Source organism: Copidosoma floridanum, unplaced genomic scaffold (genome assembly GCF_036245765.1).
Source record: "Copidosoma floridanum isolate Cflo_tuat_1 unplaced genomic scaffold, Cflo_Japanese_pri ptg000030l, whole genome shotgun sequence".
In the NCBI taxonomy this organism is placed as follows: Eukaryota; Metazoa; Arthropoda; class Insecta; order Hymenoptera; family Encyrtidae; genus Copidosoma; species Copidosoma floridanum.
Window position 1 is genome coordinate 6,807,463 of NW_028321907.1, and position 17,511 is coordinate 6,824,973.

General features: G+C 39.5%; 1 protein-coding gene across 1 annotated transcript; it reads right to left on the reverse strand.

The window, feature by feature from the left end:
* Positions 1–367: 367 nt before the first annotated feature.
* Positions 368–15,235, reverse strand: LOC106641736 (uncharacterized; the record flags this gene model as incomplete). Its single annotated transcript, XM_089596393.1, has 24 exons — positions 368–1,393; positions 1,472–1,648; positions 1,754–1,985; positions 6,118–6,267; positions 6,599–6,766; positions 7,856–7,984; positions 8,064–8,276; positions 8,353–8,536; positions 8,623–8,830; positions 9,230–9,516; positions 9,647–9,822; positions 9,906–10,006; positions 10,682–10,939; positions 11,008–11,222; positions 11,291–11,635; positions 11,702–11,812; positions 11,907–12,055; positions 12,122–12,219; positions 12,435–12,870; positions 12,948–13,219; positions 13,308–13,430; positions 13,807–14,515; positions 14,625–14,975; positions 15,071–15,235. Coding segments are annotated over 24 exons (5,394 nt in total), but the record flags the coding sequence as incomplete, so codon positions are not given.
* Between the last annotated feature and the right edge of the window lie 2,276 nt (positions 15,236–17,511).

Below are 17,511 nucleotides of genomic sequence, written 5' to 3' on the forward strand. Positions count from 1 at the left end.
ATTTATTTACGTTTGTTCCCAATGTGTGTAAATATTAAAATAAAAATAAAACGATTTTCTTAAGAAAAGCTTGTCTTTATTGGTTAATAAATTATTAGAAATTTTGTCGAAATTGATGATGGTATACAAATGATTTACTGTTATGAGTAATCAACACTAATGATGTTTAAAATATACAATCACCTCGTGGATATTAGTAAATGATGCAACAACAACCAAAAGCAAATTTTTCGCGACACCCGATTCACTTAGATATACCCAAATAAAATGAATCACAGTCCTTATCAAGCAATGTCCTAATTTATTTTTATCCCACTTACGTTAACGATTAAAAAGAAAAAAAAGGAAAAAAAAAAAAAAAAAAGCACAATGAGATCGTCGTATGGAGATATAAAGTAAGCGAAAAAGAGAGCAAGCGCGTGATGCACAACAACGTAGCCGAGCGATAGACTGAAGTGCAAGCCGAGCTATCGAGGCTACTTATTGAAGTTTCGGCTCGGCAATCGCCATCACTCGCCGCGTGGATCTTGCGCGTCAAATTGTACTAACAGCTGATACGGTAAACATTAATCGTAGGTTTTTTTTCTTTCATCAGAAATTTCGATTTCAAGTTTCATAATATTGCAAAACTCCGTAAACTGGAAAATGCGTGTATAAGGTTATCGCTCGAGGATAACCCGCAGCCAGTCGCTTTGTCACAATTTAAAAATATTTTGATTTGTCTAACAACAGTTTTTTTTTATAAAATCAAATTGTTGAATGATCTTGGAAATACCTTGAAAAATTTACAATAATTTTGCGTAACGTATATTTTTACCTCGAGAAAAATTTTTTGCTATTACTTTTTTTTCATCATTTTAATGCAGTATAAAAATTGTTTGCCATCATTATGTTTATTACGAGGGATGTAACAATCAGCCCTACCTTATGGTCATATTTTTATTCGAATAAATAATTATATCTATAACATAATTAAATTAGTAAAAATATCAAACATTGTAGTTACTTGTCGAAAGAACATTTATAAATAAATTGTTAGCATACGATAAGATCTACTCGACAAATATCAACAGTAAACACATATTACACATTGCAGAAATTTTGTACATTGATTATCTTAATTAGAATCGCATGGAGTTGTATTCAAGAGTTAAAATGTTACTAACGAATTATGTAAAATAAAAATTAATAACGCATCGTATAGTTTTACAGTATACACGTTGACTAAAAAGTATAAATTACAAAAAAAACGCATGTTATCTGCCAGTCATCGATTCTTTGATCTTCTGTTCGATCCACTTTCTGTAGTATGCGATACGCGAATACACGCCGGGCTTATCAGCTCTTCCGCATTGCCATCCCCAACTTGTTAATCCGTAAAGAGTGAAGGCACCTGAATTTGCGAGAAATAATGTATACATATTTACGATGAAACGAGGTAAAATTCTTTGAAAAGTGGAAAAGCGTATACCGTTGTGCAAACAAACTAATGGGCCACCAGAGTCGCCGTCGCACGTGTCCGTACCACCGGACAAGTATCCAGCGCACATCATACCTTCCGAAATCGACGTCCCGTAAACGCGTTCTGATTTACACACCGACTGTTCGAGAATCGGTACCCATCCGTACCTCAACTTTCGAGAATACGCTGATGAAAAAAAAAAAGAATAAATAATGACAACAACTACAAATGATCATCACTGAGTCATTCCACGACCGGCATAACAATGGATTTAAATACTTTGAAACGAACATTTGGAGCCAGGTTCGACGCTGCCGAAGCCACTGATCGTACAATTCAAGCCAGCCGGGTATTCAAAGTTTTCGTAGGGCAAACAGATGGGCATGGCGTTACGGCCCAACGGGATGCCTTGACCTTTCAACAAAACAACGGCAATGTCGTTGTTCAAACGACGCCCCTTGCGGAATTCCTCGTGCACGTAATAGTCTTCGATGTTTGCCTCGAGCTCAGTTCCCTCGTCAGCCTTCAAATATATATTTTTTTTTTTTTCTCGTCAATCAAACCACATCATCAGTTATACCCTCATTCATATTGCACATTATTACCGATGGGCGTATTAACACACAGGACAAGGATAAAACAATTTCTTACACTTTTTTTTTTTTTTTTTTTTTGTAATAAACATGTGAAGTCGCATTTATTATTGAAAGCGTTTAAAATTTTTTGAATTCGTAGATATTTAAAGACAAAAATGAGTTACAATATTTACAGTCTCCGTTACAATGTTAGTTTTCAATAACTTATTCGATTTATTACAGCTAATCAAAATTTAATAACATGTAGTTTTAATATAAACGAATTGTGTTTCATTGAAGGAGAATTACTTTAGTCAACATGCGCAACTTGATCAACGGCGTCTCTTGGTTTACCAAATACATATTATATTATAATTTGATGTTTTTTTAGTAACTCCTGTTCGATACAAATATGTCGCGCATCGTTAAAAACACTACAACAACGTCCTTACTATTATCGATTGTATATTCAATGTGACCTATGTATTTTTTATGCCATCACTACCTGTATTACATTCTTTATCGTATAGTTCGCGTAACGTCTGCAACCGATTGACTTTCTTAAAAACGTCGCTCGCTTGATCTAAAATTAAATTCACGCTCTTGCTTATCTGTCGTTCTTTAATGCGATCACATAACAATGCCTTACTATTTTTCACGTTCTCGCCTGATTGTCCATAGTAATCGAATTTATCAATTTTGTCATTCTTAGAAGAGACATTTATATCACTATCAGCATTTTTACCTAAGTCATATTTTGACGACTCATCCTTATGCACACTGCTATTAATTTTTTTTCTACCACTTAGATGGCCAACAGAGTGCGATAGTTCATTAACTTTGTTTCTAGTACCAACGTTACCATTCAATGGTTTATCCACATTCATTGCGTCATTATCAAAATATGATGCTTTATCTACTTCATCTTCAATATCAGAAGCATCAGTAACGTCAGACGATTCATCTTTGCTGATATTGATGTTATTACCAAATTTTCGATGATCAGACTGACTAGTGCGTCCTGGTGTAACATTTGCGTCAACGTTACCGTTGGATGATTTTACTTTATTTATAGTAACGTCCACTTGTGGCTCGTTGCGCTTATGAACATTTTCTGATACAGTATTAACACTTTCACTAATACATGATAGTTCATTGACTTTGCCATCGCCATCTACATCGACAATGAGATTTGATGGCCCATCTTGATTTATTTGAACACTTCCATCGGATTGATGCTTTTTAAGCTTACAAATAACTCTTGGTGTGGTATTAACGTCTATTTTTGAATGTTTATTTACCTCATCTCCAACATCCACATTTCCAATAGCGTTAGGCGATTCATTTTTGATAATATTCATGTCATTGACAACCTGTCGATTGGTATTCTGATTGGTAAGTCTCGATATCATATTTAATCTATCCATTTCTGATAGTTGATTAACTTCATCATCAACATTTGAGACAACACTTGATGACTTGTCTTTATTCACATTTATGTTATCAACTTGTGAATCAACAGACAAACTATCATGTCTGGATGTATTATTTACATGATTACGAATATCATTATTATTGCCATCACTATCCACATCAGCGATAACGTTTGACGATTCATCTTTGTTTACACTGACGCCGTCATTCATTAGAGTAGATTTTGATGTGAAATTAAAAATATCATTAATACGTGACAGTTTATTAACTATACCATCATCATCCACATCAAAATTTTTTTTGTCTTTGTTTATATTATCGTTGTTATCAACTTGCTTATTTACTTCATCTCTAAGACCAAGACTATCAGCAACTTTGAGTAACTTGTCATTGTTAGGTTGATTATCAGATCCAGGTGAAATATTAACAGTACTATCAATATCTGATGGTTTATTAACTTTACCATTGTTGTCATCTATGTCAACGTTGACGATCGATAATTTATCCTTATTTATACTAACGTCGTTATTGAATACTGGCTGATTAGGATTCGTGACAGTATCTGGTGTCGTATTACCATCACTACTTACGCCTGATTGTACATTTACTTCATTTCCATCCGAACCAATTTTGACTTTGGATAATTCATCTTTGTTAACATTAACATTGTTTTGTTGCTGCTTAGTTTTACTGGAAGTTTCTGACGTAATTTCAGTATTTTCAATTTGCGATCGTTCATCTCCAAGATCCAAATTACTTGTATCGGCATTGTCACTAGATTTTTCATGACTAGACTGTGTGGATACTCCTGATGTAACATTATCTTGACTTTCAATATGTACTAGTTTATTTATAACATCTACACCATCTGTCGCGTTTGATGATTTGCCATTAGTTTCATGATCGTTGCTCTCGATGTATGTTTGATTAGACACACTAGATGGTCCTGTTGTGAGATTCTTTTTATCAATATGCTCAATTATTACGTTTCCAAAATCCTTTTCAACATTGACGTTTGATGAGTCGTCTTTATTCACAGTAACGCTGCTATCCACGCGTGACCAGTTAGATGGACGATCGAATTCTAATGCATTTACCTCATCTTTACCAATTTTCAATTTATCGACTTCCACACTGTTATCTACATCAACGTTAACGCTCAACGATTCGTCTTTATTTTTGCTAATGTTACTATCAAATTGTTCCTGCTTCGACTGGTTGGTAAGTCCTGTTGTTTTAATATCATTGTTAACTTCTGGCCGTCCATTAATTGTTTTTCCGTCATCCAAATCAGACTTAACGTTAGACGGTGTGGTCGTTTTCTTACCATCTTCGGAACCATTACCAGGTGGAATATTACCACTTGTTTTTGATTTTACGTCAATTTCATTATTTCGGCTCTTGCAACTTGATTCAATGCTGATCCCATTTATGTTTCCAGTATCAACGTTTGTGACTTTACCACAATTATTTTTTGGGCTATTGAGTCCAAACACTATGTCGGCAAGATTCAAGTGCTGCGCATTCATTTTATTTTCCAGCAACACATTAGACTTGAAAGTAAATCCAAAAGACATGGCGGTTTGTATCATCTTATTTGTATATTGGTTGAAAACGCAACCAAAATTTTGGGTACCATCGCAACATCGCTTTACCGGATTATAAAGAGTGTCTTGTGAACAATATTGAATACTCGGCTTTCCATGGTAGCACTCGATGTATGCTCGGCAATCCGAAATAAATGGCAAAATACCAATACCTTCACTTGGGCAGGTTAGATGAACAAGCTCTCCTGACTGTAACATAAATCGTTTATTTAACATGGCTTGCAATTTTTTTACAAATAAAAAATATGTAAGATGTTATTCGTGTGGTTTATCAAAGCTCATCGACATTATGAAAAGATTTTTTATTTACGCAAGTGCAACGATTTTTTGCAAGCGTTTGGTTAATTTTGTAATAATTTAACTGTAGAAACTTACCTCGTAACATTGCAATCCATAGCAATCAGCTTGCAATGCAGAAGCATAAGACACTGCGCTTATGACAAAAAATGTTAAGACTTCGATTGGTCGCTTCATCTAGACAAAAAATTTAAGCTCAATTCGTTATTGAATAAGTTATTTGTTATTGAACAGTGCATTTGACCGATACTTACTTTGAATTCGAGCGGTTTTTATCACTCAACCGCAAATGAAATTCATTTCGAATCGGAGAACTTTAACAGTTTGAATGAAAACGTAAAACTTCGTTGAATTTAAATCTTTCTCGTCCCCGTCATCATATTGTAAACGTGTTGACTTATCACTCAACTGAATGATTTATATAGTACTTGCATTTTTTTTAAATACGCCGGTTTATTTGATCACATGCATTTATTTACTCGGTTCACACTGTCTTATCTCATTTAACATAAAATGAATTATTTGCTTTGAACATTTTTTTTTTTTTTTTTTTTTTTCCGAGAATTCATAGTCCTGCATTTATTTCGACTTTCAAAAATGGTTTTACCATTCAACATACGTTAATTCAATAACGTTGATGATCTTTTTGCGCGTTTTCTTTGTTTTACTTGAAAAGTAGATAATACGCCCATTGGTAATATGTAATTAAAAAAAAAAAAATTTATACTTAAAAAATTCTTACCTCTGTATCATAATCTCCAGCGCGGATGAAAAAAGTGCCCTTATTGTATCCTTCGAGGCAATGGGCCGCCGTCAAAACATGGAGTGGAGATATAATTACGGCACCGCACCAGTGATTAGATTTACTATGACCTCTAACTCGTACACTTGCCTTTGTTAATGGTAATGGTTAATTTTTTTTTTTTTTTTTTTTTTTTTAATTTAAATTTGTACTTTGAGCAAACAATTTATACCCGTAAATATATGCCTTATACTTTTTATGCAGCGCGTGTTATTACTTGTACAACAAAATTATATTAAATAGACATGTAATCTATAGCTTCTGAATAGAAAAAATAAAACCGTTGACATTTTTCAATATAGAAGCAAGAAATAAGCAAACAAAACATGAAAAACCCATTGCTATAGAATAGAAATTTAAAGTAGGCAAAGAAAAACCCAAGTGATAGTCCGAGAGTAATCGGACAGGGGTGCAAAAATACCTGCCAAGGGTAGGACCCACGAGGAGCAATCGAGCTTTTAACAACCCTCGCGTACATAAGATCGTCGTCTGGATCGAAGTCCTCGAAACGCTTGCCGCATTCACTGGGCAGCAGATCATTGATATCTATGTCAATTGGGAACGCAGTTGTCGAGCTCACCGCTATGCTCTGCTCGGTCGTATGCATCAGGAAAAGGCAGGATATTTTTTTATTATACGTTATTTAATTCAAGCTTCATTACAACTCGAGTTTTATATTGCGTAATGTCGTTTTGACTATTTATTTCCTTTTTTTGTTTTTTTGTTTTTTTTTGTTTCAGTAAGTGTTATTGATTTGAAGCTTGGCATCTGAATTGAATAAAAAACTTGTAAATATTTAAACTTCTTTTTTGTTTGTTTGAGTAAAGAAAAAAAAAAAAAAAAAAAAAAAAAGCGTATTATGCTCAACCAAAATGCAAGTAAACATAAACAAATGTAGAGCGCTTGCAGCCGGGACTCAATATTTACACAAGTAATTACTGATGATTGGCTTTCCATAATCGCGAATCGCAGCCAAAACATTGTAAAATTACGTCAATACTTGATTAATATTAACGTTTGATTAATATTCTCCAAGTAAATTTCGAGAATTTTTTCTTACACTAAAATTAAAGAAAAATAGCTGTAGCTGTTAACACCTTTATTGCACTGCTTGAATCATAAAATTTTTTGAATACACAACGTTTACATTGAAATGACTTTGGCTGATACGGCGATAAATAATTTTAAAAAAAATAATATAAATAAAATTCATTCAGATACTTAAATTAAAATAAAAAGCAATTCTGTTTAAATATATATATGTATCATTAACACGAGTTCAGCTATAATAACAACGATTACATCGTGTAAAAAATTATGAAAATAATTGCAAAGATCGAGTTTTTATTTTAAAAAAATTACTACCAGCATGCAGATAAAACACAAAAATAAAATTCGACGCCAGTTGTATAACATTCAAATTCATAAACAATCAACGACGGCATTGATTTCGACTCTTCCAAGCGATTTTTTTTTTTTTTTTTTAAATAATTTTTTTCACTTTCCACCAGTTGATTGAAAAAAAATATTTCAACCCGGCAATCGAATCGATAATATTTTTTCAAAAGCTCTTACTCACCTGGACTAATATAGCCTATACTCTACTTTTGCCTATTTACCATACTCATCAAGTTGTAACGGTATTATGAATCCGTGCGCGTCTCGCACGTAGTATTACCTCGTACTCGTGTGGAATGGGACCGGCGGTGCATACAATACCCGCGTCCTCGTTGTGGTGGCAATTGTGCCTGCCCCAGTAGTCATGCTCGCAGTGGCTCAGCAGAGTTTCGTTGCCCAAACAGTAAACCTAACACACACACAAACACATTGGACACCGTCGCATCAAAAGTGCAAGTAAAATTGTATACTATGCACAGCCGACCTACCTCGTCCAGCCAAATGGGACCCGTGCCGGGGCCAAAGTGGCCGTTCTTTTTCACCGCGGCAGGACCACCGTAGCCGAGCGATCGGCAAATCACCGTAGCCGCGGCTTGGGAAAAGTCGTCGTCGCACACGGTTCCCCAAATCCCGTGGTGGCGGACCTCGACCCTACCCTCGAGTGGACTGCTGCCATTGGCCAATCGCAACTCGAACGGGGCCTTTTTGCGAAACGTCAAAATTATCTCTCTCTTTTTCTTTTTGCACCTATTGCATGGAAAAAAATTATTCACTCACGTCGCAGTGCCGGGAGCTTTCGTCGGATCCATCGGGGCAATCTTTCACCTCGTCGCAAATGAAGGGCGTGGGGATGCACATCGGAGCATCGTCGCACTTCCAGCGGTCGATCGGACAAACGTCGGCGTCTGTCTTGCAAACGACCCCCGCGGCTTCTCCCGGATCGCAGTCGTGCTTGCCCCACCTGTATGATTAAAAAAAAAAAAAAAAAAAAAAAAAAAAAAAACGAGTCAGGGCACAACCCGCAACGGGGTTCACTCGAAGGCTTACCCTTCAAAGTCGCATTCTCGTATGGTGCTCTCGCTTCCGTGGCACTTGAGTTGGTCGACCATGAACGCGTCCGGAGGATCGAGGTTACCATAGTACCCGCCTGGTTTCACCTCGAGTGCCCCGAGCTGGAAACCGAGCTCCTTGCAAACGACGTTGGCGTCGTTCATGTCGAACCCGTCGTCGCACACTTGACCCCATTTGCCGAAAGCTTTTCACCCCCCCCCGCGAGAAATCATGAAAATTATACCGATCATACGCATTTTCTAGTAACTTAATCAATACGAATTCAGAAAACAATGGCAAAGACACACGCTTTTTAAAAATCGAGCGTTTTTTTTATTATTTATTCTCGTTACTTTGCGATTTTTATTATCTCTGGTGTGCGCTTTGTTTTCGCTTCATTTCAGGGCCATAATATCGTCTCGTAAAGTACACTCCCTCCGTTTATGGAAAGCTGTATCATTTTTATTTCCATTGTCGACGCGAGGTTTAGATTTTTCCGATCTCGTGGAAATCGTCACGAAAGTGCACGTCTGAGTTCACTCGTATACATATATTTTTTTATCCCGCCCCTGACAGTTTCGAAAAATAAAGTAATGGCTCTCACTTTTGACTTCGATTCTGCCCTCGTGGCTCAGGTTGGAGCCCACCAAGCGTATTCCGTAATCCAACTTCTCGACCGTGCACGTCTTCTCGTCCGATCTGTCGATGCAGTCGTTCTTGCCGTCGCAAACTTTGCCGCGATCGACGCATTTTCCGTTGGCGCAAACAAACATTTCGTCGCAATCGATGCTCCGGTCTCGCATCTCGTAGTAATCGTGCTCGTCGCTCTCCGTCAGAGCGCCCGTCATGCCAATGTTACTATCAGACAGATAGCAAATGTTGCTCTTGACGCTGAAAAATCGGTACCGTGAACATTCCCTCTTGTACACATGTAGAGCAAATTCGTGTGCGAATTCTGTTTAATTTTTTTTTTTTTTTTTTTTATAAATATTCGCCAATCACTTGAGAAAACAATACTCACTGATGCGTGAACGAGCGGCAAGTAAAGTCTGCCTCTTTGCAGCGCAGCGCGCACGTTTTGGCCGGTGTGTTCAGCCACTTCTCGACCTCGAAGCCGTTGAGACCGCGCTTTGGGTACTTCTTGAAAAAGTTCATGTGCAATCTGCAATTGCGCTCGTCAGCTCCGTTAGTGCAGTCCTTAAATACAACGCGATATATTAATAGTTCCAACAGTTGCTTTATATATACCTCTCGTTTGGGACAATAATAATATACGTTACCTCCTGACCGTCGCAGACCCACGGGGAAGGGATGCACTCGCCGGGAAGGCATTCGAAGTGCTTTGGTTTGCAGGTGCCGGTCAGGTGAAGACTTTTAGTTACTAAAACAAAAACCATAATCGTACGTAGCTGAGTTTCTCATTCAATTGTTTTATTAATTTTTTCATAATTCATTTAATTCATTTAATATTCGTTTTAAGAGAAGTGTAGACATTTAAATCACATCAAGTTTCTCTGTGTTAAAAATCATCCCTCGGTCACTAAAATTTTTATAACGAATTTGATGTTTAATGTACGGTGCATTATTGATATTTGTACAAATTTCAATTCAAAAACATTAATCGAGAACTACATTTAAATTTCGCGATAAAAGAAATGCGAAACATAACTTGTAACTTAAAAAAATAAAAGAATATACACCATGGGGGTGAATAAATATATTAAATTAAAAAGTTTATGAAAATTAAAAATTTTATGACTAATTTAATGATACGTTTTTAAAATTATTCTGATTTTATTATTCATTTTTTTTTTTTTTTTTTTTTTTTTTTAATTGACATTTGTTAGAAAAATACACAATCTGCGAAACATAATTTTATCTTGATGAAATTTCAAATTCTATTATAAAACGAAAAATAAGTATTGGTTTGATTATTCAATCAATATTTTGCTCGTAAAATCTACGATGAAAAAAAAATTTTGGATCCAGCTCGAAGCCGTCGGTGCTTCTTTTCGAAATGAGATTGTTGCAGGTAACAAAAATGAATATTCCTTACACATTTTGCCGCAATGTGGAATATCGCAATATTCCAATTCGCCCCTGGGACCCGTGAAACACCAAGGCTTCGATTCCTTCCTGGGATTTGGATTTCGACAGTGGTTGTGCGATTTCAAGCCATCTCGCACGTCCCTGTCCGGCACTTTCACGACCAAAGAGCGAGCCACCTCGCGATCGGACCAAGGTAGACAAGCTCTTCCCGACGACGACACGCTCGCGTTACCAAAGTACTGATTCCCATTTCCGTACATGCATCCTGCATAGGATCAAAATTGCGTTTCAGCCTTACATTATATACACCTCAAGTTCGATTTCCAGTCTTACCAATGTCGTCGTAAGTTCTTTCGCAGATGTAGGCGTGGCCCTTGTTCGAGCTGGCGCAGTCCTCGACATCCCAGAAGAAGTAGTCGGTCTTGCAGTACTTGTCCGGGTAATTGTGGCACGGAAACTTTCTCGTCATTATTATGCATACCGGCCGCGTGCCGACCAACGGTACCGATTTCTTGTCCCCCATCCATCCCGACCACCACTTGGTGTACCTACGGAATCAAGCGCCGTCACGTGACTTCTCCCCACAAGAAATGACATATATGCATGTCCTCAGTACTTGAATTTGGCAGCCGATGCGTCCTCCCACGTCCAAATGGTCCTGTTGACTATCGAGAAACCCATACCGGACGTCATGATGGAGTCGACGTGCGGTTGGTTTTGTACCAGCAGCTCCGAAACAAAGTCATTTTCAGGCTGGTCGACGATGTCTATTAGCCTCGAGTCCCGTCGATGACAGTACTCGTGAGCTTCCGAGTGACTGAAGGCTTGACTCGGCTCGGCGAAATGGTAGCACCTTCCGTTATGCGGCACCTCGTCGTTTCTACAGTGAGCCACTCGATGTGGGATACAACGCACCGCTACCGCGTCACGTTCCACGTTACAGTGAGGCTTGTGCGCGAACCTAATCAATCACGGGATTATCATACGAATTTTTTCCATTGTACTTTTGTTTTTGCAAGATACGCACTTGCAATACTGGAATTTGGTCTCGTTGCCGTGACAGGTAACACCGTTGGCTGCTATCCACTTTGGCACCACTGACGTTTTTGGACGGCCTTGCCAAGCCGAGATCGCACCTCTGACATTGCATTTCACCAATATGACGGATGAGTTTTTTTTTTTTTTTTTTTTTTTTTTTCATACATTTTTAACAACATCTATACAGGTTTTACCTCGCGTAGCCCAACTGCTTGCAGACGATGTGAGCTTCCGTGAGAGTCCATCCTTCCTTAGAATCACAAACGACGCCCCACCCTGGCTGACTGCCTTGAACTTCTACGTATCCTTCGGACGGTTGGGAACCATCTCTCAAACGGATGATCTACAAAGTTTGTATATTGTCTCTGTAAGTATATCAACTAACTGGTAATTTGATTTGCCAACTTACCTGACCAGACAAAGGAGTAACTTGGCCAGATTTAAAAGAATCGACGACCAGCGACGCCGATTTCTCCGAAGTATAGTGAGTCGGGAAAGGTGGCTCTTCTGCAACAATCAATCGACATCCAGTCATTTTTTTTTTTCATTTTATTTAATACATGTTCTCTGTTTTTACAGTTTAATGAAAAAGTTAGTCTAGTGATAAATGCACTGGTGCAGAATCGTGCGAAGATGCGGAAGCCGTTAACGCGAATATGCATGAGTTTTACCTGATCGGTCTGATTAGTTATTGCCATTAGGATCGAATTTTAAAAATTTACCATCCAAAAACGGAGCCAACTCAACTTCCAATAGAAACGACGGTTTTTTACGTTTGTTAACCCTCATAACTGAGGACTTGTCGTCCGTGTCCTTGTCGGTTCTATTGTTAAAAACCATCTGTGGTCTCCACGTGTTTCTTGTACCATCGACGGTTTCGACCTCCACCTCGAAATTGTCGTATTCGCTGGGTGATTCCTTTTCAGGTCGTTTTTTACTGAATTTTTTTCCGACAATTGGTTTTTTGCTTGGTTTTTCGGGGGGCAAGGGCAGCGATGAGTTCCACTCCTCTTCCAACTCAATGGATACAGTCGGGACATCGGACTCATCGTCAGCATTGCCGATGTAAGAGAATTCCTTCTTTTTGTTGGAATCGAAAATTTCCGGACTCTCGTACTTGGAATCGGGTTTAGGTTCTTCCACGCCGGTGGAAGTAATCTGCATTGACCACAAGAATTAATCAAGTTGGTCCGCAACTAAAGTAATTAATATGGAGCACGACTACTATAGTATACCATTGTAACGTTGAGTCGCGGTGAAGCAGGAGTGTTGAAAAATGGCCTCCAAGTGATAGGATTTCGCGGTGGTATGGTCATGACGTGTTGCCGGTGGCTCGCAGAGGGAAGGCTTTCGTTTAAAGCTCTTGAATTTTGAGTTCTCGTTTGCGAATGGCCTTGAAAGATCAAAGGTGTTTGGGTGATGAAGTGGCCTCTCGTGCCGTTTGCGGTCGAACGAACCCCCGTGCCGCGATCTGCTTCAAAAATTTGTCCTCTAGGAGCTTTCGCGGCTATGTGACAAAAATCATTTCAAATGAACAAAATGCTTGTATTGTAGCAAACGGTGAGTCGGAAATGTTGGAAAACTGTTCAATCAACCTGGTATCGTTTCGTTTTTCGGTGATGGAGACCATATCCACCGATCGCTGTCCGAGTTGTAAATATTTGGACTTACTGGCCTCTCGAATGGCCTGTGATTCATCGTCACCGTCGTGCTTACACCTATACGAGAATTTAATACAAGAGAAAATTGTTTCCATTGGCAGAATGTGAAATCAGAAAATCATAAAAGCCGACGTTGCCAAGATCTTTATATTGATCCTTAATGTCTTGTTCTCGTGGATTTTTTTTTTTTTTTTTTTTTTTTGAATATACAACAATGTAATTTCTCAATTTTTCACTCGAAAGAAAGACAAATAAAATGAAGTGTCAATTAATCATTTGAGCATATTATTCTCACACATGCATTTATCGTTGCAGCAAACGTAAGCTGTGCAGAAGCAATAACGTGTATCTTTGCATAAAAATCCTCGTGAATAGTCTATTGTCGCAGCACCTACACACAAGTAAAGGGGGGGGGGGAAAAAGGAAATCTCACGTTCAGTCGTCGAGGGAAGATCCCGAGCAGGGTAACTAGGTCTCTGCTCGAAGCCTCGTCCCATGCCCCGCCAGCCGGCGTCCCCTCCACCCGGAGCTCTCACGTCGATCGCCAATCCATCGTCCTCGCGGGCGTACGGGCTCCTGTCGCGAGGCACGTACGGCCGATTCTCTCCCACCGGCTGGCTCCAGGCCCATCCCCGGTGGTAACCAGCCTCCAAGGACCTGGTATCCTCCTCGCTCGAGGCCTCATCAACTTCCGAGACGGGCCCACCGTGGAACTGTTGCGGGCCGTAAGGGTGAGCGTGGCCATTGACCTCGTGGCTCGGAGCACCGGACGTGTACCCACTGTCGTCTTCGGCTCGAGGGGACTGATGGCCCGGGATGACACGAGATTCCCACCGACCGGCCGAGGAGCCTTGGTACTGCGAGTCAACCGGTTGGCTCTCCGAGCTGCCCTGCACCTGGTACTCGTGGACCGTCGAATGGTCCCTCTGATGGTTCTTCCGACTCGACGGAGCGTCAACCGGTGGCGTCGAGCAGCCGGGTACGTTGTGCGGCCAGTCGCAGACGTTCGAGTTGGGATTGAAAGCGGTCCCCGGCCCGCAATCCATGACGTAAGCCAAGCCGTTGGCGCACTGGACGTACTTTGTGCAATCCGACGGCAAGGCCATCAAGCCGCTCAAGTTAGCCGGGCACACCGGCTCGTCCTGTAAAGTATATATATACGTATATACACGCGCGCAACCTTTACCCGCGTCCACGAGATAATAGAGATAGTCGCAAGGTGTGTGTGTTATAAATATACATATATTATACCCGTTGGCCAGCCTCGAGATTGGCGCGGGTCTGTTGGACCAGTAGTTCCGTGCTCCGGCCATCGTCGTGGTCCGGTCTGGTGGCAAAGTCGGCCGGCTCGCCGCCGTAGCACTTGACCTTGGCCGGGAAGTCGCACTCGAGGGTGTCGGGGCTGAAGAGCGTGCCTGGTGAACAGGGCATGACGAACGCCCGGCCCTTCCAGCAGGTCACGTAGAACTTGCAGTCGGGCGGGTAGGCAAAGAGTCCGGTAGCGTCGGGCGTCGGGCAACGCGCCCCCGTAGATGGCTCGTAGACAGCGGCGATGCCCGCGGGGTTGCGCTCGACCGCTGCTGGCTTTTCCCGGTGGGGTTTCTGGCAGAGGAGGGGGGGGGGGGAAAGCGAAAATAATTAATTTTGTTGCGGGTGACACAATACATGTATATACGTATATGTACACGTTGGCGCACCTTGCTCTCGCTCGACACTCCATCGTACCACTCGTCGGCCTCCTTGCCTTGGCCTCCGAAAGTGTTTTGTCCCCTGGCGGGCTTCCACTTGGGAGAGTCCCCGGGATGATCGGCAGCTGGAATGCCGTGTACGTTGAAGCTCGGGTTACGAGCTGGTTGTTGGGAGTAGTGGGGTTTTGGGCTTTGTTCGTCCTCCGACTCGTCGCCCCAGGTTACGACTCTCTTGGCGAGACTGTGCTCCGGGGCTTCCTCCTGAATTCATCATTTGCAGGCTCCGTGTGTATATTTATATACGTACATTTTTTTTTTTCTTTTTTTTTTTTTAATTTGAGGAAAAAACAGACTAAAACGACATCATGAACAATCATCATTCGTATACAATTGTCAACTATTACTTGTTTCAGTGGTGTTCGATGGTGCCTTGGTAACTATATACATCATGGTTTGTCGTTCATTCAATTTTTTTAATTTTTTAATAAAATGAAAATGAATTGTCCCGGTGATTTTGACATTGCGCTTCTTTCTTTTTTATACCGAGCGTTTTATTTTCGTAATGACCGATGTTCTTGACAAACCAATTGTTCAAACGAGCGATACAATGAAACGGCCCGCTTAATATGTACAATACACTCACCTTGGACAGATTAAAACTTTCTCCCGCATCTTGCAATGATTTAGTGCGCTTTTCTTCACTTTTATCGCCGTGGCAATGATTTAAGGCGCTCGCGCACAATAGCACCGCGAAGAGGAGCTCGCGCTTAATTAGAGTCATTTCTTCATTTGTGGAGAACAAAACGGACACTAGATTTTTTTTCTTTTAATCGTTGCCTTTTTTTCCAACTCAAAACATCACTGTATGATGGAATCTCTCCGCGTGTGATGGAAAATCACTGGAAATTCAAAAATCCATTTTGACGATCCACGCAATAAGTATTGAGAGAGAGAGTGAGTAACGAGGGACAAGAGAAAAGATAACACGAAATGACAATTACACAATACGCTTTGGCGAAGACGCACAACTGAACTTTACACCCGATTTTGTACAAATTTACAATAATAGTAGACGAAGCATTACTCAATTTAAAACTATTTGACAAACAAAAAAGTATACTGAGAAAACACACAGTAGCACTTGGAGCTTTGCTCGATAATGGAGCTTCTCTGTGTTCGAAACGCGCGTGGTTTTCTTCATTGGCGCGGCTCTGGCACTTAAATGGTGAGAAAAAAAAAAAAAAAAAAAAAAAAGGTTATCAGTGTGGGTCGTCTGTTTTTACTCTTGAGAGAGCAGAGCAAACGTACAATATACACGCGTATAATATATTTGTTACGCGTACATGTACGTACATGTGTGTATGTGGATGTGTGACAATTTAAGTACAGAGCAATTCAGAGAAATAGAGGGAGACGGAGGGCAAAATGCAGCGCTTTTGTTGCAATTGATCGTTTTGTAGCACTTTATGTACGAGCTTAAAATTACTTTTTTCGTCTCTAAGGACTGATTTTTTTTTTTTTCACCGGTTTTTAGCACGAATTAAGTATAAAATTTAGTTTTTTCTAATAGAAATTGATAAGTAAATTTTTCAGTTCATCATAAAAGTGACAAGTATTATATTAATATATAATCATACACAAGTTTACTCGATTGCTCCAAAATTTTAGTTATTTTTGCGTTTGTTTATACAGTTTTGGAATTGAATAATAACTACGAATTCAGATCACTTAGACCATTGCTCCTGTAATACATAAGTTATGAAGAGTTTTATCTAAAAAACAATTCGAATCACAATGAAGTGTATACACTGTAATGTACGTTGTCTCTCAAAATTAATTTGTGCTTCGTAAACATTATTCTTAACTATAGATACATCCATGTTTTGTCTGACTAATTGTACCCAAAATATATCGATAAAATTTTGTTCATGTACGCAACGTGATTGTGAATGGAGATAAAATTATACACTTTACAATTGACGATACGTATACACATATAATCGTATTCTACGAACGCGATGCGAAAAAAAAAAAAGGTATTCTCTTGTTTCTGGGACTGCGAGTGCAATTTTCAAGCACAGAAACAGCCGCAAGTTGCGGAGCATCGGTCAAGCTCCATTGGCGGTTTTCACTGTTAGTTCTTGAAATGAGACAGAGACGCTCTCACTGTCATGTGGATTATATAATATACAGATGGTGAAAAAAAAAAAAAAAAAAAAGAGTCAATTGAGAGATCAGAGATAATACGAACAAATACGCACATCCAATTGTCACTAGAGAACAATCCTGGAAAATATATACTTTACTGGTTGATGATCGGTATAATATTTTTTGTATGAGCCTCGACCGTTTTATTATATTGTTACCAGTGCCTCATAATTAGAATAATTTTTTGTTGCTTTTATAAAACATTTGTATTAAAATTTCATGTGTTTCATTCTAACGAATAC